At 35.1% G+C, this 23,006-nt stretch overlaps 3 protein-coding genes and 1 long non-coding RNA gene across 6 annotated transcripts; 1 reads left to right on the plus strand and 3 right to left on the minus strand.

Moving 5' to 3' along the window:
* Positions 1–226: 226 nt before the first annotated feature.
* Positions 227–12,841, plus strand: LOC144856542 (uncharacterized). Of its 2 annotated transcripts, XR_013614935.1 has the most exons (3): positions 227–691; positions 1,528–2,849; positions 12,832–12,841. XR_013614935.1 is itself a non-coding variant. In XM_078714558.1 (2 exons), exon 2 carries the CDS (start codon positions 1,860–1,862, stop codon positions 2,574–2,576), a length of 717 nt encoding a protein of 238 aa, XP_078570684.1. In that variant the 5' UTR covers positions 227–691; positions 1,528–1,859; the 3' UTR covers positions 2,577–3,260. The 2 variants fall into 2 exon arrangements, 1 of the variants encoding a protein (XP_078570684.1); XM_078714558.1 differs by lacking the exon at positions 12,832–12,841 and having other exon boundaries at positions 1,528–3,260.
* On the minus strand, positions 5,217–10,573 carry LOC144856541 (methylglutaconyl-CoA hydratase, mitochondrial-like). The gene is made up of 9 exons (XM_078714557.1): positions 10,361–10,573; positions 9,146–9,213; positions 8,570–8,657; positions 8,269–8,448; positions 7,964–8,020; positions 7,461–7,648; positions 7,288–7,338; positions 6,395–6,442; positions 5,217–5,693 (listed from the first exon to the last, which is right to left on the minus strand). Exons 1-9 carry the CDS (start codon positions 10,536–10,538, stop codon positions 5,616–5,618), a joined length of 936 nt encoding a protein of 311 aa, XP_078570683.1. The 5' UTR covers positions 10,539–10,573; the 3' UTR covers positions 5,217–5,615.
* On the minus strand, positions 10,611–22,664 carry LOC144856543 (uncharacterized). Of its 2 annotated transcripts, none has more exons than XR_013614937.1 (3): positions 22,647–22,664; positions 14,159–14,245; positions 10,611–12,560 (listed from the first exon to the last, which is right to left on the minus strand). It is a non-coding gene; the product is annotated as an uncharacterized LOC144856543 (long non-coding RNA). The 2 variants fall into 2 exon arrangements; XR_013614936.1 differs by lacking the exon at positions 22,647–22,664 and adding an exon at positions 14,712–14,797 and having other exon boundaries at positions 14,159–14,251.
* Positions 21,727–22,706, minus strand: LOC144855234 (phospholipase A and acyltransferase 3-like). Its single transcript, XM_078713041.1, has 2 exons — positions 22,560–22,706; positions 21,727–22,181 (listed from the first exon to the last, which is right to left on the minus strand). Exons 1-2 carry the CDS (start codon positions 22,636–22,638, stop codon positions 21,727–21,729), a joined length of 534 nt encoding a protein of 177 aa, XP_078569167.1. The 5' UTR covers positions 22,639–22,706.
* Positions 22,707–23,006: the final 300 nt, after the last annotated feature.

Genomic DNA, 23,006 nt, shown 5'->3' on the forward strand with positions numbered 1-23,006 from the left:
GTAAAAGAAAAAATAAAAGAAGAAATTGAATTTTTGCAAATATTTTTAGTTGAATGTAATTTAATATCCTATATTTGGTTGAAGGAGCAGATTGATTAATAAATACATTTTTGTACTTAATTTATTCGTTGACAAGGTGTAGTAGCCTACGGGCTATCATAAACCTGCGCATGTGCAGTAAAATAGAAAAAACTTATTAATGGTGGCAGCATGTAAGAATTCCTCACACGCGATAAACCGTTTTGTTAATAGAGAGGTAAGTGGACGACCCTGGCGCTATTGTCCGTGGATGATTGGGACAAATGAGATACCTTCGAAAATCAATAGAATTCACAAGGCGAGAAAACAAGGCAAGTTTTTATCAAACAAACGCAAAGTACTGGTAATTAAACAACATTTACAATTGAGTGTGTGAACGAATATTAGGGCGACGGCGGCGGAGTGTGATCAAGAAGTGTTATATGCCTATGTTATATCGTCGTCAGTTAGCGGAACATTACCGATACAAGTTGGTCCTTATATCCGAGTGTGAGACGAATCTACAGGAGTATTATGATGTCTTTACCATATCATTGTCAGTTTGTGGAAGAGACTGGTGAGAGTTGGTTATACATCGAATGAGCGGTTGTGATAGACTTATTGGCAACTAAATATTGCTCTAAAATGGATGCGTCACTGGTTTAGGGAAAAGGTAGGTTTAGGCCTACTAAGTTTTCTATAGCTTAATAAAACATTGGAATAGTATATAGGTAAAGAATAAAAACAACGATGTGTTGGCTGTACCATGGCTGTAGAAGATGACAATTATACACCTTAAACTAAATGCATGGGCAATTAAATCCTCGATAGGTATACAATGGAGGTATACATTATTTTATACCTCCATGAGTCTTTATTACGACGTATCAATTACGCCAAGCTATAAAAACATTGAGGTTCAATTCGATATAATTATGTAAATTGTTTCAAGTTGAAATTGAAATGTATAATTTACACATAAATAGGCCCCAATTAAGGGGACACCTTCGGGACCCAACAAAGAGGCCCTTTAATATTCCATTAATAGGGGTTGGTACTGCCGTAGTGTTTAAAAATATATATTTCCCCTCGTTTGTTTCATATGAAACTGTTCCTTTAACAGAGGCATCCGCTGAATAGGTGTCCCAGGAGGGGTTCTACTGTTATGTAAATATGTAGTACATTTTGCTTAAGCATTTTAATAGTGAAATGCAGTATATTTAATCAACCAATATACTAATGAAAAGAAACAAACCATAGTTATTTCATTTCAGATGAAAAGTATTTCACATGCTTTTGTTGTAGGCTATACTAGACTAGACACATCTCTAGAGATTATACGCCAGCAGGGTAGTTTTCCCCGAAAATGTATCCCATGCACGGGTCCGCTTATCACGCCATTGTTACGTGATCAACGTGTTTAAACACATTAATTTGTTTTATGACTTCCGTAATCCACCTAAGTCTGCACATTACCAATGTACATATTGTTCCATTCTTTTTCCGCAGGTCACCTTAAGGTTTACGAGAACAGACGACAGACACCCTCTTCTAAAATCGTGATTTATTCGCGTTGGCATGACTACAAGTACTAAGTACTGTGACATTATAACTGGCTGTCTGTATTTACACAGAGAATGCAATATAAACATATATATTTAATTGTGACAATAACTCACTGCAGGCTACCAACTTCAAGAACCTGGACTTTGCGACACTCAAGGGTAATTAATGCAACATTAACTAACATAAGTCAACAGCATAAGTATCAGTATTTGCAATCCTTATCGTCTGCGATATTAATCACCAAACAATAAACTTATGCATTATGATTTTAATCCATGCCTAGCCCAAACGAATGCCTCAGAATGAACAAATTAGAGGCGAAACCACGGCTAAAATCCGGGCGGATTAGGACAAACAGCACGTCAGTTACCGTTTCAAAGACACCGACAAATCGACGATCATTGTCTTCGTCATCGGCGACGACAGAATCGCCACCATCAAATTGTGCGACCATTTCAAGGACATCCAGTAGTGCGACTGTGTCGCAACTTTCTGATAATACCAACAATGGCCGATCAACTCAAAAATCACCTTCTTACACAAATCTAAATAGGACATCTATTACGAACCGTTCCGGACATACAACCCCTAGTTCTGAAGTTGGAAACGACGAACAAAGTGACACAAAAACGAATAAATTACTACGTATGCCAGAACGTCGGACAGATAAGACATTTATCTATATGTACGACGAGAAAGAAAAAACGAGTAAAGAAATTATAGTACCGAATAATCTACACGTGACGTTACCAGTTCTTGTGCAATACGAAATTACAAAAGATACGATAAGGCAAGTTACGGATGCGGCGGCGGCGACCAAAGGCGGTGCCGCGTGCGCTGAAACTGATCTGCATTTGATGAGCGACGACGTGCATTCAAACTCGCAGTATGTTATCCCGACAGCGGAACGTTTGGTTTCAAATGAGGAAGATGAAATGAAAAACAAAGGTGCTCGAATTATGCAATGGTTATTAGAGGTACAATGCGACTAACTTAATTTTACAATTCGAGTTTGGTCTTGAAACGGATCCGATACAATGTGCTTTGACGAAACTAAACCGAATTTCCAACAACAAGAACATTTCTGGGCATTTAATCTTTGCTTTACAGAACTTCGTATTTTAGGCCAACTTTCATAATTTGTTGAGTTGTTACTGCAGTAACTACTTATAAAAACTTCAGTAGGCCTAACCTAGGATTTTAGTTTGTTTCAAGTGTATGAGGCATTTACTATAGCTTTTAAAACAGGTTAAAGAGGAAAATGAGTGAAATACTGCAGTAACTGCATATTTGATCCCTTAATTAAAAATCGTTTGTGGTCGGTTACCAGTGGCCGTATTCACAATTCACATTTACATTTTTTCTGTCTATAAGTGATAAGAAAAATCCTCGGTGAGGAAATCTCTCACCGAACTTGTCAATGTCAATGTCGAACTTGTCGTACCGTAGGCCCTACCTTATATATAATTATTTTAGGCCTGTTATAAGGCCACTTGTAGTAGTTTCCAGAAATATAGATTCGAGTTTAAACAGTGTGTTTTTGTGTGTGATAATTTTAATAGAGCCGTTCGTGTTTTGCAATTTTTGACAAATGTATTTTGAATGAGTTTTATGCGAATAATGCTCAAATGTTTTAGACAACGAATGGCGTGTTGAAGAAATAAATAAAGTTTATATTAAAGATCTTATTTGGAAATGTATTATTTATGTTTTTAGAATCAACAAAACATATATTTTGCTTGCTTTACGTTTAGGCCTACGTTGTTTCGGTCGATGTACCATGATTTTATAGCGATCTTTCGCCACTAAAGCTTCGTTGCTACTAGGACGCAGCACAATGACGTAGAAGCAACGCACGCGAGTTGACCAATCACGCGTGACTGTTTGAATAATTGCTTGAGATTGGTCAAACCATTGCGTTGCGTTACGTCCTAGTGGGAACCAAGCTTAAACGACTATAACGCAGTCATTGAGAGTGGTTCTGCTTACGCTAAAAACAAACGAATATCGACGACGGGTCGCGTTTTCCCGTACGTTAGTTCCTCCATCGGTTCGTTTCGGCCTCCGCAATCGACTCTTCGGTAAGGCCACTCACCGATGCGTGAAAACGTACACAAACCGCGAGCGATTTTTTCCCGTACGTTAGTTCCTACGACGGGACAACTGAAATCCGACAGAGAAGGGTTCGGACCGATGAAAACAATTCTGTCTTGTCATGACATGCATTGTTTACTAGAAGAATGGAACACGCACAATGTAAACATAGACGAGCATCTTTTGTTGTGTAAAGCCATGTCTCTCAAGTAATACTGTATAAACAATTATTACAGGAGTTCCGTGCATACGAATATGTCGGCCGGTGTCACGGGTACTTAAGATATTAATGTAAAAGACAATTTATTTTCGCTCGCCATTAATATTCGCGACAATCATGAAAGCCACAAAATTGACAAGAGCGCATATACAGCATTCTTGATTAATTTTGTTAAATAAACAAATAATATTTTAATACGTCTTGAGAATTTGCGAAACTTAATTTTTGTTGGTTATAATTATCACGAAATTTAAAGAACTAGACTGCAATACATGCAAACGACAATAGAGGACAGTAGAAATAAAGGGCCACATAAATAAAGGGCTTTTATATTGGGCCTACTTTTATATTGATTAACGATAATCTATCATGAACGAAGCAAATAGACCGTAAAACATAAAACACAAAATGAATGCGCTTTTTGAATAACAATTCGTGCTAAACATTCTTTGCTTACAAATTCTTTGAACTAGTAAACCTATTGAGATTGTTATTGGCTTGTATGAATGCAATAAAGGCAGATCAAGTTTATGGGGTTTGGGGAAATACCCGAAATAACTTTTGTCTATCTTATAGTTCTACCCCTAGTGATAACTTATCTCTCCATAACAAACAAAAAATCCTCTGTGTGGAGTCAATAATGAGCGAGAACTGATAGCACATTAGCCTGATTTTACCAGAGAGCATTCTGGGTACATCCCGATTACAACGGCAATACAACCCAGCTACAGCGTCACTAAATCCAGCTACAGCGCAACTAAAACCCAGCTACAGCACCACTACAACCCAGCTACAATGTTGCTACAGCCCAGCTACAGCGCAACTAAAACCCAGCTACAGTGTCACTACAGTCCAGCTACAGCACAATAAAACCCAGCTAAAGTGCCACTAACTACAATCCCGCCACAGCGCCACTACAACCCAGCTACAGCGCCACTACAACCGAGATACAGAGCCACTACAGCCCAGCTACAACGCCACTACAACCGAGATACAGAGCCACTACAGCCAGCTACAGGGTTACTAGAGCCCAGCTACAGTGTTACTACAACACAACTACAGTGTTACTACAACCCAGCTACAGTGTTACTACAACCCAGCTACAGTGTTGATACAACACAGCTACAGTGCCACTACAACCCAGCTACAATCCAACGATTGTTATACTGTATCTGTATTCAAAAATTAGGTAAGCATTAAAAAATCAATAATTTATAATACTAATTTAGTATCAGCTATATTTATCTGTTCTAATGTTTACACAATGACAACATAATGGGTTGAATCAACCAATTATTTTTGATAACAAGACAAAGAATCATTGATAATGTTTTCTTTATTCATCATGCATTCGATAAGGATATTCACCTAGCATTATAAACTTCCCCAAAGCTTGTAGCCACAAGAAATAAAGTGGTGCGGTTTTCACAAGAAAAGTGAATAATCTCTGCTCAAGCCACTGGGTTGTCAAAGGCCTCTGGGAAAAGTGGTCAGGTTGAAACCTTACCAACCGTACTGGTGGCTACGGCTCTGTTTTTGGAAGTTTCTTATCATCTGGCGTATTTGATTTAGAAACCTTTGTGCTCAACAGAAATTTACCAGTTTATTTTGAATCAAAATTCCATCATGATAAAAAATCTTTTTCAATAATGCTTTTGCTCTCTTAAAATATTATAAGTCGCATGCTTTTTTTTCCCCAACTCTTTAAAAAAAAAATCTATTCTCCTTTAAATTGCGGTTTTCTTTTTTCCTTAAATGCATTCAACGCTTCAATTCTATCCTTTGTCGGAATAACCTGAAATAAAATCAAACGTGATTACAATAACTTTTGTCGCAACTTGCATCGTGTAGTTATTGCGTCAACTTTCAACCATGACTGTGTAACTACGTGTACCTCAATTGGACATAAATAATGTCACTACAGATGGTTACTAAATTTGAAGGCACAGAAGTACAACATGTACAACAGGAGTTTTCATATATTTAATTTATTTGTCTCAAAATAAGGACAGTACAAAGGTACAATGATAAAATAAACTTATCCTGATGTTTCCATCACATGAGGGCAGTATTAATGGTGACCACTTGCTGGCAACTAGTTGAGATTATTTTCACAATTATTGCGTTTTTAATTTTTTTTTTATCATTTGACATCCAGTCATTTTCATACAGCATTGTTGTGTTTTTCAATAATTTGTCTTTGGATTCTTATATAGATTTCAATCAATCAATCTTTATTGATTTCCATTCTTCAGAGATATCACAGTTAAATCTATATGCACTTTTTACTTATTTATATTTCGAATCTATATACCACACATGGCATTGGAAAGCGAATAAACATAACATGGTTTCATGGCAATATTAACAAAAAATAAAGTATTAGTAGTGTATTTTCATGGGGTGTAGGATTTCGGTGTTTGTTTATTTTTGATTTACTGAATAAAAAGAATGTTATATTGAAATAAAAATATAAGAAAGAAAGAAAACACGTACCTGGGCATAATAAGCGCCCTCATAAGCTAATGCACTTGTAAGATCCACCTGTCAAAAACAAGACAATACTATTTCTACAACTTTCATAAAGATTAATTGTGCCAAGTTCTGTTTTGCTATGTGTGTGTCTATTGAATGTGTATGCATGTTGAATTTAATACTTATAATTATTATTTGATTTTCCTGTGTATGTGTAAAGCATATTAATTAAACTGTAAGAACTGTAATTTTATAGTTTTCAATTTGCAACCCTATGACGACTTCGACGACGAATTCATAGATGTATCGTCGGTTGTTACCTGGATCTAGAAACCAAAACTGTGTCGAGGAATAGAGGGCATCCCAACTGTACGTAATGAATCAACTTGACTTAAAGATGTATTGTCCCCCAAAATCATGAAAAATAAAGATTTTTAAAATCGGACTTTGAATAGGCCATTTTGCAGTTTTAATGAAGTTGTTCACTTCCATAAGAAAAAAAACGGGGGAAAAAAATTATTTCACCTATAAAAAGACAAAATAAACAGTTAAATTACCCAAAAACTCATTGTCTTCCAGACAATTTGACCATTTTTTGCTTTAAATTACATTTTTCTCAGGTAAATAAATTTTTTTCAGACCCAATTTTTTGTGAGAGTGAATAACTATTATGTGACATTAAAATAATTTTAAAAAATATTTTTTTAGGGGGACAATATATCTTTAACTCAAGCATCATATATATACATGGCTATACAGCCACACTATTAATGCGGCACTTTGTTGTGAAACATATAAGGGCCAAAATTAACTTCTATTCAGGGGACACCTTCATTAAGGAGACACTTTGTTTGGTCCCGAGAGTGTCCCCTTAATAGAGGTTCTACTGTATTATGCTATATGTTTATACTTACATCCATACCCTTGTTAATTGCTAGCTTAGCCATCTGTACTGCAATTGGTCCCTGAAAAAAAAACCAAATAAAACAATAAAATAATGTAAAAAATGTGTAAATAATTTATAAAAGAAAAATGCATTATTAGATCGTAAAACTGAAAATGTCTGTTGGGATAGAAAGAAAGTCACCTGAGGTATGATCTCCTTTGCTAAATCCAACGCTTTCTTGTAGGCCGCCTCATTGCTATCATCTTGTTCCACAACGTGGTTTACAATGCCTAATTCAGCAGCTTTCTCCCCATTAAAAACACGAGCAGTAAAGATCAGTTCTTTGGCAACAGATGGGCCTACAAGTCTAGCCAACCTTTGAGTTCCACCTAAACAGTAACAAAACAAAAAGTGTTTTTTTAAAAGTCAAATTTTTTTATGTAAATTTTTTTTGATAAGGCTGACAATAAGATTTTTAAGTGAAATAAACATTCGCATGACTTGCATGTAAACTATTGAAAAAGTTATGAAATTGTAATAGCTCCCTCTATTTTTTATTTTTGTATACCTAAAATGGACATCTTCTAGTTGTTTATACATTTATACAATACAATGTAAATGCTATGCTCTTATTAAAAATCTTTTCTTGTCCTCTGTATGGTGCTTGAAGATAAAAATGTTTAATTTAAAAAAAAAACACTTACCCCCACCAGGAATAATTGCAAGCCTTGTTTCAACTAAACCCATTTGTGTTGTTGTAGCTAAATTCAAGCAAAAAAAAAACCAGACATCATAAAACAATTAAATGGTACAAAGTTCTCAATCAAATAAACCTCGGGTATTAATTAATTTTATTAAAGAAAATATGTTCTTGTTGATTGATATGGGATAAATTTCACGCCATGACTCAACTTTTGTTGTGTAGTTTAGTTCTATTGAAGTATTTTAAGGTTGAAAAGCAAGTATTAAAGTGTTTTGTTACATACTGTACACAATTTTCATAACTCACTTGCTGTCCTCATATCGCAGGCCAGGGCAAACTCTAGGCCGCCCCCTACTGCCGTCCCATCTAAGGCTGCAATGACAGGCATAGGCAGGTTAGTGATGTCCATGGTAAATTTTCTAAGTCTGTCAACAAATGATGCTACTTCTTTTGGACTCAGTGTTACTCTTTCTTTTAAATCAGCTCCTACAAATATGAGAAGAGATATATTTTTACATTTCAGTAAATTACCTAAAGAGATTTACTGCTACTGCTGTATCATTTTTGTACAGTATCAGTAACTAACCAATAGCAAATATGGACTTACCTGCAGAGAATATTCCTGGAACATCGCTTTTTATGATTACTGAACGAACGTTCTTATCGTAACGAACTGCCTGCACTGCTTCTTCAAACTAAAGGTATAAGAAAAATGAATTTGTTATCATTGTTAATATATTATGTGTGTCTTATTTAAGTCTATTTAAGCTAAAATGAAGATACACAGTAGTTTGGAAATACACAATTTTTGTGCTACAAAGGCCAGATGACAAAAATCGTGACTAGCCAAACATAAAAAAGAAAAATTATATATTTTTTTTAGAGGCTTTCCGAACACAATATAAATTTAAAAATTGTAAACTCCTTAATGGTGTGTAGTATGACAATCAGCCTACATTTCTGTATGATTTTATTATCTCCTAAATCCATCGGGACAAAGTATAGACACTCTGTTCACATGTTCCACCACTGTTGATCAATGCATAGGATTGCCCGAGTTCTCAATATAAGTTGCTGGCATATCTTTATTACAGAACTAAACTATACTGAATTGATAATTTGTGAATTTGTCGAAGAATATTCATCTGAGTGAAACTATAATACATTTAGAAAGAAAACTCACCAATGTAAGAACACTTCTGTTGACAGCATTCTTGGCGGCTGGTCTATTGATGCCAAATACAACTATACCTAAATGATTATTAATGGACAAAATGTTAATTATTGGGTAAAAAAATGATATTTGGCGAAATGATGTATGTATATGCCTAGATGTGTACAAAATGGAGAAGACTCGCACAAATAGCAAATCTTATTAAATATTATACTTTAAGTAAATAATGAATAAGACGTGAATTGCAAGCAATTATTATGCCTAGTAGGTATGCAAGTCCATACTTATGGCTACCACCCCTCCATCACTATCTGTATGAGGCGAGTACAGTACATTTAGTAGAGTAGGCCTCGCTTTTCATGCTAGCCAGGCCTGCTTTACTATGTTATGCACACTTTTGCGCAATTTGAATCAAAATACTCAATTCAAATCAGAAAATGTCAAACTGTGCAAAGTATTTTTCAGTATTATTTGATATACCAAAGCTTGATAATCTTACTTATAATATCCTAGGCCTATATTGATAAATAATACAAGTAATAATTATTTATTATCAACTTAAAAGAATAAAATGTTATAAATATAAAATAAAACGCCTACCTAGACCCAAGTTTTTTTATGAGACAATAAATTAAACATCGATCCTTTCACATGGATGGGTGTTGAGTTAACAATGCTGAGGAATGCTGATGAGTAAATACAGGGCTTCCCATTCTATACTAAACTATGCCTAGGCCTACTACATTGTTTGTAAAGATATATAAAAAATAATGTATTTGATGTTTTTGATGAATATGCCATTTTAATGTCACATAAATAACTGTAATTTAACTGTTTATTTTGTATTTTTATAATTATTTTGTTTAGCTTTTTTTTTCTACAAAAGTTATTAACTAGCCTACCTAGGTAGGTAGTTAGGTTTAACATTAGCTTAACTATAGAGGGCTACTACTAGTAAGTAGGGCGAGGCCCAAGTTATTTATTTTATTTAGTAATAAATATCAACAACTCAACTGCGTATTATTAGAGGCCTACTTCTACTAGGCAAAGGCCTAGCCTACTAAAAAGGCTAACTACTTAGTACTAGGCCTACTAATCTAGGCCTACTTACTAGCTAGCCCTATCTAGGGCTAGGCCTACCTAGGCCTAAACTAGCTACTACTATAATAGGCTAGGCCTAGGCCTACTAGAGGCTAGCCTAGCCTAGTTAGGCCACTAGCCTACCTTCATGTTCTGCATCCAAATATTCAACATTGAGTTCATTTCCTAATGTAGAAATACTTCTTCTACATTGCACCGTTGGAGGAAAAATAAATTTTGTTTTAGACTTAAAAGTATGTATAAATTGTGTTTTAGTGAGAGCACTGGGTGAAGCCAAAATCTTTCTTAAGGGGGCTGCCATCTTTGTTTTTGTTTTCTCTCTGCCGCTGGTGGCGTTTAAAGTATGGGGCGCAAAAGAATAAAACACTTAACATAGTGACTGCACCACTGTGCAATACAATGTTTAATGACATCATAATAATTAGTAATACGAATGATGAATTGACAAAAGGCCGGGAGCCATACTACCAATATCTTATTTCAATGAAATCATAAAACGAAAATTATAAAGCTAGCTACTATACCACCAGTTAATTGTTATCGTGTTACAATCTAGGTAATTTTTATTTTCATGGCCGCCACCACTACTACTATAAAATTAGTTTTCTTTCAGTTCTAACTTTAACTAGGCCTAGTTTTTTTTAATTAACACCACTTATACCGATACAATTCGAAAAAAAAACCAACTGATATAGAGGGCCTACATTAGCTTACCGTTATTGTAAATTCGGTGGTTTTCATCACATTAATACTTATTTTAATTACATTAATTAAATATAATTTTTGTGTAAACGGCTATGAGCTGCTGCAAGACCTGACATATTAATGTAGTAGGTCTAATTTATATATAATTGTTAGCATTTTAAATTTGTCATATATTATAAACTACTTTTAATTTTATATTTTACATTGGACGGAAAGAATCAAAAACATTTATTTGATCCAAAAAACGATTACCAAAAAACTATCAGTAACATTTAAAGATGTATTGTCCCCCCAAAACATGAAAAATGAAGATTAATTAAATCAGACTTTGAATATGTTATTTTGTAGTTTTAATAAAGTTAATCACTTCCGTAGAAAAAAAAAATGAAAAAAAATAATGTTTTCACTTATAAAATGACAAAATAAATGGCTAAATTTTACCAAAAACCATTGGCTGGCAGCCAATTTGACCATTTTTTGCTTTAAATTACAGTTTTTTCAGGTAAATACATTTTTTTTTCGATCCAGTTTTTGGTCAAAGTGGATAATTATTATGAGACATTAAAATGGCATATTCAACAACAAAAATGTAAAAAAAAAATTTTCGGGGGGACAATACATCTTTAAATGATCAGGGAAACTTCTTCCAACAAAAGGCCGCAAACATGGAAGCAACCCTGTCACTGTAGTTTTTGACCATGGAGAATCACAACTTATTTCTCTATGCTATGACTGTTCTAATAGACTTTCAATACCAAGGAAAAAAATTATATACTAATTGTTTATATATCGTCTCCTATCAATTACATTCTTCGAGGCGACTATATTTATCGTAAACTGTGCTTTTAATCAGATCGATTGCTCAAAAATTGCTCGATTCAGACGAGCTAAAACTGCTCATTGCGCCAAACTTCCAGAGGGTCCCGTCACCTTGATCACCACCACCGGGGGCCCTTGGCGCCTCTTTCCTCCTGGCCCCACGCTGGAAATTGCTTGATGAAGACGAGCTAGAACTGCTCACTGAGGCAAGAAGGTCCCAGGGGGTCTCGCCACCTTGATCACCACCACCGGGGGCCCTTGGCGCATCTTTCCTCCTGGCCCCACGCTGGAAATTGCTTGATGAAGACGAGCTAGAACTGCTCACTGAGGCAAGAAGGTCCCAGGGGGTTTCGCCACCAGGGCCTCTAGACGGCTTCTCCCGGACCCTTGTTGTGCGCCTTCCGCGTGCAACGTACACGGTCTCCTCCTCCTCCTCCTTCACAGTTGAAGTTGAAGTTGAAGTGAAATATTCTCCCCAAAAAATGTATCTGACTACTTTAACGGCAAACTCCCATATCCCATTAACAACTTCTTCCACTTGCTCGCTTCTTGCGTCACCATGACACCAACGAGCAAAATGCTCGCAGTTGTTGTTAATTCACCAGACAGTACGGTTCATTTCTAGATAAACCTCCTTCTGCACTTGTTGCTAGTCTTACAACGTCTTTCCGGCTGATACCAAGAGGGCATGGTACGCATTCTTTTGTATCATTACCCGCGAACCTCTTCATTGTCACACGGCTTACCGTCCCTTCAGGCATCGTTAGGTGCATAACTTCACCATTACCAATGTACACTCCTGAAAACCAAATTGTTGTTTATTGATTGAAGTTCCCAACGAGAAATTAAATGTGTATGAAACAATACTTGCAATTAAAACATATATTTTAAATAAATTAGAAAATGTAAAGGTTTGGTAAAAATACATCATCCATAACATGGCAGGATGAATAAAATGAAATGCTTCTTGAGAGTATAGCCCAAAAGGAATGCAAGATTAAAGAATCAAACTAAGTTCTTGCTCCAAAAATGTGCACTAATACTAAACTTAATAAAAGAGTAGCTATAAGTTAAAGAGGTATTGTCCCTTGAAACACAAAAAATGAAGGTCAAAATATTCTAAATTTAAATTGGTCATATCAAAGTAATATTAATTTTCTGTTAGGAATATTGAACAAGCCTTGTCTAAATCATATAAATCAGAGTGGTCAAATAATTTACTAAATAAATCTTCTTTAAACATTTACTCCAAATTAAACCCCAAACCATAATTAGAAAAATACAAAACAAATTTCTATGGTGCCAGCCTAAAGTTTAAGGCTAGATCAAACAGCCTACCTCTAGACTGTAAAACAAGTAAGTGGTCAAACGAAACCACAGGCTTTTGCACTCTATGTAATAATGGTGAATCTGAAGATATTAATCATTTTTTATTGAACTGTAATGCTTTTGACGAAATCAGAAAAGAAGAATTAAGAAAACTAGAAAATGAATTGACACTCTGTAATGATTATGGCATATGGACACGATATTTAAATGCAAATGATGAAACCAAACTAAGTTTTATCTTAGGAGGAGAGTTTATTCCTCTCTCTGACAATTCTTACAACGCATTCGCTAAATTATGTAAAAGATATTTAAGCTTGTCATGGAAAAAACGGTCTTTGTTGAAATATTCCCAATGACTGTTTTTGTTGTATTGTTGCTTTGTATATAGTTTAATTTTCTTTTAGTTCTTCTTTTTTTTTCTCTCATTTTGTTTTCCTTCTTTTAGTTTCTTTTTCAAATTGTTATGTTTTGTTTTTGGACCGCACCGCATGTTGTGAGTGCCACCGATTCAAAGGTGAATGAGTCAAAAAATAAATAAATAAATTAAAGTTATTCACTTTAAGTCGAAAATTCGAGCCAAAAACAACAAGTTTACGTAATTAATAAAAATTAGTTAGTAAATTAGTTTGATAGAAATCGTCGCGAGCGAAAGTAAACAAAGATTTCAAACCACGAGTATGCATGCATGATATGCTAATTAAGATTGTTTACAACTTGTCACGAGGAAGTTTCAAGATTATGCATATAGAGTACAGTAGCCACACAAGCGCGTTGCATTATGGGATATGTTTTGATCGAAACTTTGACTGGAAGTCAAAGTTATTTTTTGAACAAAAAACGTCTGTATTTCAGTTAAATGATTTTTTTTTTCGACTAATTTTTGGTGAAAGTTAGTAACTATTATGATACTTCAAAATGACCCACTTTTTTTCGAAATCTTTTGTTTTTTATTTTTTGAAATTAGTCAAAGGGACACTACATCTTTAATTAATTGGCAATTGTTTCTCTTTTTTTGCCAACGCAAGTTACCATCATGCATAGTGAGGATATAAAGGTACAGAATATTACCCCAATGGCAGAAGACACCTTGATTTCGGTAGACTTTGATCAGATCACCTGCTTCGAATTCGGAGCGAAACCACCACATTCTGTCAACTGTAACTGAAAATGTATATTTAAGAATAGAGATTATATTATATTAATTTTATTATAAAATTAATATTAAGACATTTTTTCGATGTGGAAAAACGTAGGAATACGAATATAAGGCATTTGTTTCTGCTTACAAATTAATATGACAAAATCAGTACGGTATTATATAAAAAAAAGAATTTACTAATAAACCCGATTGCAGGACCACACTGCACCATCAGGATATTTTGGTTATTACGAAATTTTAATTATTGACAAAAATGGGGGTGGGATGTGAGTGAGAATTTGAAAATATACCTCTTTTACACAAACAAAAAATCATTACGTGCATTAGAAAAGTAGTGTAGGAAATTATTGTTAACATGAAGTCTTAACTACAATTAATGATCCTACAACCTACTTTTAAATTAAAAATCGAGATTATTTTTATTATTTGTATTTTTTAAAGGCCAAAACAAGAGATTTTTACCTGTGAGTGAATATAAAAAATGCGACCGTGAAGCGTTCGATAGGTAAAGTTAACCAATATCTTCTGGTGATATGTTAGATACTTCCTTCTTATTTCTGTTTTTGGAAATTCCAAAAATTAAAATGTCTTTTGTTGTGTGTCCATCGGTTTTGTTGTAAATTTCCATGCTGTCTGATTTCTTTCTTTTTCACCATTGATATGATCACATCTACTAAAAGCCAATTGCCACACACGTAGCTAACTAAAAAGGTTTATTAAGGCAAATTATCTATATATCTATTATCAATGGTATACACGTGAAATTCTCAGCAAAATCCATCTGAATATCTGCATATTTTCTTTACAAGAGCTTATAGTTTCATATTATGTTGATATTTAACGCATTGAGGCCTATTGTATGTGCTTGCAAACGTCATTACTTTCTTTTTCGAAAACAAATCAGCAAATTCATTGGTTGGTAAAACTTTAAGTAAAGTTATGTTTTGTTTCTTTTCTGCTTTCACTCTTCCCCACTCCTTATAGTGGATTAAATCATTTTTCTTGGGTACAGTTTATTTAAGACACAACTCGTCATTACATTTGACGAACTATCTTGATTTGTGTTGCCAAAACTATCTCTGAGAATGTTCAACTTTGACGCACATATTTTGGTGTCTTTATTAGCATAAGATTAATTGTGCTTTTAGATGAATAAGTAACTTGACTGCGACTGAACATATCATTCATTCAACACTCGAATCTGGTTTTTTTCCATTTCCTGTTTTGGATTTATTTTTATTCTTTTTTCCTGAAACCATTGTCACGGAAAAACAAAATGAGTTCGGTGCGATTGTCTAATTTTCTTTTGATTTTGTTGTGTTCTTCTTCATATTCTTTTGCACGGCTTAAAACACACTCCGGGTCGCATCGGTCACATGGACATGCAACATGCTTGAAAATCTTTGCCTCTCGCCAAAAATGTATATAAATTCACTTCGCGTACGATTACACTTTCGAATTTGTTACTTGATGGTCCAGAAAAGTGCATTACTCTATAACTAATAATAATTTAACTCTTTCCTGTACCGCTATGATATAATATTCAAGTAAATTTCCAAAAAATACAAAAATACTGACCAACTTTATACAACATGTCAAAAATATCGCATACAAAATGTATAAAAATCAATACAGCATTAAAAAAACAAGACACATGCATAAAAGACATCAAAAGTCAAAATAGGCAAAAGCAGTCGCAAGTCAGCAGGGAATATTTTCAGTTTTTTTATGTACTTCCCAGAGAAGGTATTAATAGTAATCATATTTTTGTTTTTGCTTATTTTCTTTTACTACTTCTCGAATTATTGGACCCATTTCCACAGAAGCTCGGTCTACAGAGATAAGACAGCTCTATTAGTAGAGCAGTTAATGACATGAGCTGTGCATTTTATTACCAAAGCATGAAACTTGGCACAAAGTTTCTATAATGTATATAGATTCAAAATATCGGAGGGTGCCAAGTGTCCAACGTCCGGTATGGCGGCTATCTTGATTTCAAAATGGCCACCATAAAAACAAAAAATGTTCATATCTTGGCAACTATACACATTAGAGACTTAATTCTGGTCTCAAATTGTTCACAAACTATATATTTCTATTTGCTCTAATGAAAATTTTCGTCCAAAAATGACCGGAAATGACGTTTCTTTCAGTTTGACCTTTGACCTCGTATTTGTATATCTCTGTAACTACTGGTCATTTTCAATCGATTTTGGTGTCATTTTGTTCAGAATAAATACATTTATATTTGTAGTAATGAAACATTTTCACATAAAATGACCGGAAATACAATTTATGACCTTTGACATTTAATTATTGATTTTTAATTATGTGAATATACTGTATGTGGTTTTTGGTGGTCTTAAATGCACCTAATTTTGAACTTTGACCTGATAGGCGTAATTATATTAAATGATTAATGGACTTAAATTGTATATAGTACATAAAATTGGTAAACATTGTGCTTGGTGGTACCATTAGTTCAATGATGTTGGCACCTTCTGATTCGCTAAAAGTTTTAATAGTTTGACAGAGGAAATAACATACATGTTATGGAATACCGTAAAACCTCGAAAAGGTGATAGTATGAGCTTCTTTTCGAGATAGACTGTATTTGAATGTCAAATGAATAGTATGATGATCGTGTTTATATCAATATATTATTAATGACCTTACAAAGAACCCTTTATATTTTAACAATCAAGCCTCAGTTATTCTACAATTTATTGTTTTCCAAGTGGTAGGCCTATTTTGATTGCATCTTCTTTTTGTAGGCCTATGCTTCCTCGGTAATATGGTCCTACCCCTCCTTCTTTGTCTGTAGATGGTCTTATACCCCATTCTTTGTTTGTGGATGGTCTTATACCCCCCTTCCTTGTCTGTGGATAGTCTTATACCCGCTTCTTTGTCTGTGGATGGTCTTATACCCGCTTCTTTGTCTGTGGATGGTCTTATACCCCCCTTCTTTGTCTGTGGATGGTCTTATACCCGCTTCTTTGTCTGTGGATGGTCTTACACCCCTTTCTTTGTATGTAGATGGTCTTACACCCCTTCTTTGTCTGTGGATGGTCCTACACTCCCTTCTTTGTATGTGGATGGTCCTACACCCCCTTCTTTGTCTGTGGATAGTCCTACACCCCCTTCTTTGTCTGTGGATGGTCTTATACCCCCTTCTTTGTCTGTGGATGGTCTTGAACCCCTTTCTTTGTCTGTGGATGGTCTTATACCCCCTTTTTTGTCTGTTGATGGTATTAAACCCCTTTCTTTGTCTGTTGATGGTATTACACCCCTTTCTTTGTGTGTGGATGGTCTTACACCCCTTCTTTGTCTGTGGATGGTCTTACACCTCCTTCTTTCTCTGTGGATGGTCTTATACCCCCTTCTTTGTCTGTGGATGGTCTTATACCCACTTCTTTGTCTGTAGATGATCTTATAATCCTTCTTTGTGTGTGGATGGTCTTACACTCCCTTCTTTGTCTGTGGGTGGTCTTACATCCCCTTCTTTGTCTGTGGATTGTCCGACACCCCCTTCTTTGTCTGTGGATGGTCCTACATCACCTTCTTTGTCTGTGGATGGTCTTATACCCCCTTCTTTGTCTGTAAGTGGTCCTATACCCTTTCTTTGTCAGTGGGTGGTCTTACACCCCCTTCTTTGTCTGTGGACGGTCCTACACCCCCTTCTTTATCTGTGGACGGTCTTACACCCCTTTCTTTGTCTGTGGACGGTCTTACACCCCTTCTGTGCCCGTGGACGGTCTTATATCCCCTTCCTTGTCTGTTGATGGTATTACACCCCTTTCTTTGTCTGTTGATGGTATTACACCCCTTTTTTTGTGTGTGGATGGTCTTACACTCCTTTCTTTGTGTGTGGATGGTCTTACACCCCTTCTTTGTCTGTGGATGGTCTTACACCCCCTTCTTTCTCTGTGGATGGCCTTACACCCCTTTCTTTGTCTGTAGACGGTCCTACACCCCTTTCTTTGTCTGTGGATGGTCTTACACCCCCTTCTTTGTCTGTGGATGGTCCTACACCCCCTTCTTTGTCTGTAGATGGCCTTACACCCCTTTCTTTGTGTGTGGATGGTCTTATACCCCCTTCTTTGTCTGTGGATGGTCTTACACCCCTTCTTTGTCTGTGGATGGTCTTATACCCCCTTCTTTGTTTGTGGATAGTCTTATACCCCCTTCTTTGTCTGTGGATGGTCTTATACCCCTTCTTTGTCTGTGGATGGTCTTATACCCCCTTCTTTGTCTGTGGATGGTCTTATACCCCCTTCTTTGTCTGTGGATGGTCTTATACCTCCTTCTTTGTCTGTGGATGGTCTTACATCCCCTTCTTTGTCTGGACCCACTACTTTGATTGATTAAATCAGACATTGTTTCTTGTATGATTAGACCAAGACCTTCAAAGTGAAAGTCCACAAGTGGATGCCTAAAAAGGTCTTGTACAGAACAGTATATTGTAGGTCCATGTCACTAATTCGAGAATTACTTGAATAATTATATTGAGATGTCTTTTACGAATTGATTTGGTTCGGATTTTGCTAAAAAATCAATGAGTAGAGAAAATCGAGGAAAAGGATTCAGATGGTTTACAGCAAAGGCCCATTACCATAAAAATGGAGTACATTTTTTTAGATGCAACGAAAATGAACAAGAATTATCTGAGTTTCTGACTAATGAAAGTAGGTCTACTGCACAAATGCAGGATAAGTTTGTAGTAAGTACTTTGAAAGACGGTATTCTCTTAACTCATGAAAATGAAAACTTTCCGAACTTGTCTCATATGCAACATCAAAGAGCCCAACGAAAGAATGCTACTTTACATCAAAAATATTTCCAAATGGCATCTAACAATTCAATTCAACTTTTATTTCAGACAATTGTCCATATGGTATAATACATTGCAAAAAAAAAAAGATGATGGAGAGAGGACCAAAACTTTTATCTAACGATTGACACATCACAGTTTAGCAAACAAGTTGGCATAGATGAGCTCAGTGATTGCTGTTTCTCAGTGATCTGTCATACTTTACGCCTATCCTATCACATCAAAAGTCAAAAATTCAGAATAATAATTCCTGGTCATTTTTGCAGTGTAATTTATTTCGTTAAAAAAAATTAGGTGCATTTATACCAATGTAAACCACATACAGTATGTTCACATATTATATATTATGTCAAAGGTTATAAATTGTATTTCCAGTCATTTTATGTGAAAATGTTTCATTACTACAAATATAAATGTCTCTATTCTGAACAAAATGACACCAAAATCGATTGAAAATGATAAGTAGTTACTGAGATATACAGATAAGAGGTCAAAGGTCAAACTGGGAGAAACGTCATTTCCGGTCATTTTTTGACGAAACTTTTCATTAGAGCAAATAGAAATATGTGGTTTGTGAACAATTTAACACCAGAATCAAGTCTCTACTGTTTATAGTTGCCAAGATATGAACACTTTTTGTTTTTATGGTGGCCATTTTGAAATCAAGATGGCCGCCATACCGGATGTTGGACACTTGGCACCCCCCGATATTTTTAATCTATATACATCAAAGAAACTTTGTGGCAAGTTTCATGCTTTGGTAATAAAGTGCACAACTTGGCTATTTTTATGGCACTAACTGCTCTACTATATCCACAACATGTTGTACCTTCTTGACAGCAACTGAACCGCGGATGGCAACCTTTCACAACCTTTTGTACTTGTATTCTCTCAGCGTCATGACCCAGTTGTTGGTCACCAGATTGTACTGTTCATTTCTAAAGAAATCTTCTGCATTTTTTTGCTAATCTTACGTCTTCCCGGTTGACATCAGGAGGACAATGGTACACGTTCCATTTCTGCGTCATCACCAACAAACCCCTTTAATGTCACCCGATGTACGGTTATGGTCTCCTGCGTTTTTATATTGATCAGTTTCATCTAGCTAATTTAATTTTTCAGAGTACATTCCTTATGGCCAGGACTCAATGTGGTTATGTTCTTCACGGTGCGCAATCAAAAATTACGAGGTCTACGAAATCACGTTTGTAATTATATCTTCACAAGCATGAATCACAATTAAATAAAATTTGGTACTCATAAATTTCAGGTCATATTTCATCATATGGCAATACAATTACGTGCGTAGCACATATAACGCATGCGTATGCGCGCTTAAAATTTTTGTTTGTTTTGTCAAATTTATTTTCGATTATACGAGCACGTCAAAAGTGACCGGCTACACACGTGTCACTGTAAATTAAAAAAAAAAAAACATTTTCAACATTTTTAAACATGTTCAGCAATTTCGGTCGGTTGGTTGTTCGGTAGGTAAACACTAACTTGAGCACGCGCAAAAGAATAAAACACTTAACATAGTGACTGCACCACTGTGCAATACAATATTTAATGACATCATAATGTACCAATACGGGAGCTATACTACCAATATCTTATTTCAATCAAATCATAAAACGAAAATTATAAAGCTAGCTACCCTAACCCTTACAATCTAAGTAATTTTTAGTCGCGTTCGCGTGCAACGCGTCGGTTGGTCAGCACTAACTTGAGCACGAGACTGCAGCCATGTATATGGCCTTGTTATTTTCATGGCCTTCACTATTACACATAAGAACAAATAAAATTAAATTATAAAAGTTTTCTTTCAGTTCTAACTTTAACTAAGCTTAGTTTTTTTTAACCACTAAACACCACTTATACCGATACAATTCGAAAAAAAAACAGCTGATACAGTACATTAGGTTACCGTTAGTGTAAATTCGGGGGTTTTCATCACAATTACACTTATTTTATTTTAATTATATTAATTCAATACAATTTTTGTGTAAACGGCTATGAGCTGCAAGACCTGGCATAATATATAATAAATATTTATATATAATTGTTAGAATTTTAAATTGTTCATATATTATAAAATATTTTAATTTATTTTTTACATTGGACGGAAAGAATCAAGAACATTTATTTGATCCAAACAATTAGCAAAAAACTATCAGTAACATTTAAAGGATCATCAGGGAAACTTCTTCCAACAAATGACCGCAAACATGGAAGCAACCCTCTTACTGCAGTCTTTGATAACTAAAAAAAAATGAAAAATTTGTTCAATGATCATTTCATTTAAAGAAAACAACTTTAACCTTCTGGTCGCATCCTTGTATTGTATGAATGTAAAGAGATTATTTTAAGAGAGTATCTTATCTTAGCTGGAACCAAAGAGTTTTTTAACACACCTAATATTATAGTCTTAAAAATTTTCTTTAAAACAATAATCACTATGACCATGGAGAATCGCAACTTATTTCTCCATGGTATGACTGTTCTAATAGACTTTTATTTATTACAATAATACCAAGGAAATTAAAATAGTGTATTAATTGTTTAAATATAGTTTATTTTGTCTCCTATCAATTATGTTACACGACTATATTTATCGTAAACTGTGCTTTTAATCAGATTGATTGTTCAAAAATTGCTCGATCCAGACGAGCTAAAATTGCTCGATCCAGACGAGCTAAAATTGCTCATTGAGCCAAACTCCCAGAGGGTCTCGCCACCTGGATCACCACCGGGGGGCATTGGTTCTCCCAACAACATGTGTCTGACTAATTTAACGATAAACTGCCCTAGGCCTGTAGCAACTACTCGGGCAACTACTTCCACTTGCTCGCTTCTTGCGTCACCATGACACCAACGAGCAAAGTTCTCACAATTGTTGGTCACCAGGCTGTACGGTTTATTTCTAGATAAACCTCCTTCTGCACTTGTTGCTAGTCTTACAACGTCTTTCCGGTTGACATCAGGAGGGCAGGGTATGCATTCCTTTTGATCATTACCCGCGAACCTCTTCATTGTCACACGACTAACCGTTCCTTCAGGCACCGTGAGGTGCATAACTTCATCATTACCAATGTACACTCCTGAAAACCAATTGAGTATAAATCTTTGTTTATTGTTTGAAATTCACAACGAGAAATTAAATATGTATGAAACAATACTTGCACAAATACCATAGTTTTTAAAGACATTTGAAAATGTAAAGGTTTCGTGAAAATACATCGTCTTTTTGGAAACCATATAGTGACAGGATAAATAAAATGAAAGTGAATCCTTCTTGACAGGAGATTAAAAAGGAATCCAAATGTGTAATACCAACTTAAATAATTTTTTAAAAAGGTAGGTAATTGAACAGCAATCATTGTTTGAGTGGTTTAAACAAACCACTCACCTATCTTTTCTGCCAACACAAGTGACTAGCATATGAGGATAGAAACAATAACAATATTACAACATATTACCCCAATGACTGAAGGCACCTTGATTTCGGTAAACTTTGATCAGATCACCTTCTTGAAATTCGGAGCGATTCAACCACATTTTATAACGATGTCAACTGTAAAAGTTGCATACGGTACAAATTAAGTACAGGCGTACAATGTAATATTCAGAATACAACAGAGGATTACTACGATTGCAATAGGTCGAACAACTACAATATTGTATTAGCGTCGTAGGTACAATCATTTGAATTGAAACAGACTGTTACAGTATGGAGCTATATCAATTACAGTAGATCAAATGTATAATTCAGTCGGTATATCTGGAAAATGGTAAAATGTGTATGGGCCTACTGTAGCATAATTAAAAAGCTGTTCGCTTTGTTTTCGTGTGGAAATATTGATACAACAAGTATTAAGCTCTGTCTACACTGTCAAACTAGTTTGACAAAATAAAAGGTGTGATAT

The sequence above is a fragment of the Antedon bifida genome, chromosome 11 (genome assembly GCF_963402885.1).
Source record: "Antedon bifida chromosome 11, ecAntBifi1.1, whole genome shotgun sequence".
NCBI lineage: Eukaryota > Metazoa > Echinodermata > Crinoidea > Comatulida > Antedonidae > Antedon > Antedon bifida.

Coding starts and splice junctions, on each gene's coding strand:
- LOC144856542 (XM_078714558.1), top strand. CDS start 1,860: ATGCCTAGCCCAAACGAATGCCTCAGAATGAACAAATTAGAGGCGAAA.
- LOC144856541 (XM_078714557.1), bottom strand. CDS start 10,538: ATGGCAGCCCCCTTAAGAAAGATTTTGGCTTCACCCAGTGCTCTCACT. Junction 9,214..10,360: donor TTTGGATGCAGAACATGAAG/GTAGGCTAGTGG, acceptor ATAATCATTTAG/GTATAGTTGTATTTGGCATC. Junction 7,649..7,963: donor TGCAATTATTCCTGGTGGGG/GTAAGTGTTTTT, acceptor GTTACTGTTTAG/GTGGAACTCAAAGGTTGGCT.
- LOC144855234 (XM_078713041.1), bottom strand. CDS start 22,638: ATGTGGTTGAATCGCTCCGAATTTCAAGAAGGTGATCTGATCAAAGTT. Junction 22,182..22,559: donor AGGTGCCTTCAGTCATTGGG/GTAATATGTTGT, acceptor ATTGGTTTTCAG/GAGTGTACATTGGTAATGAT.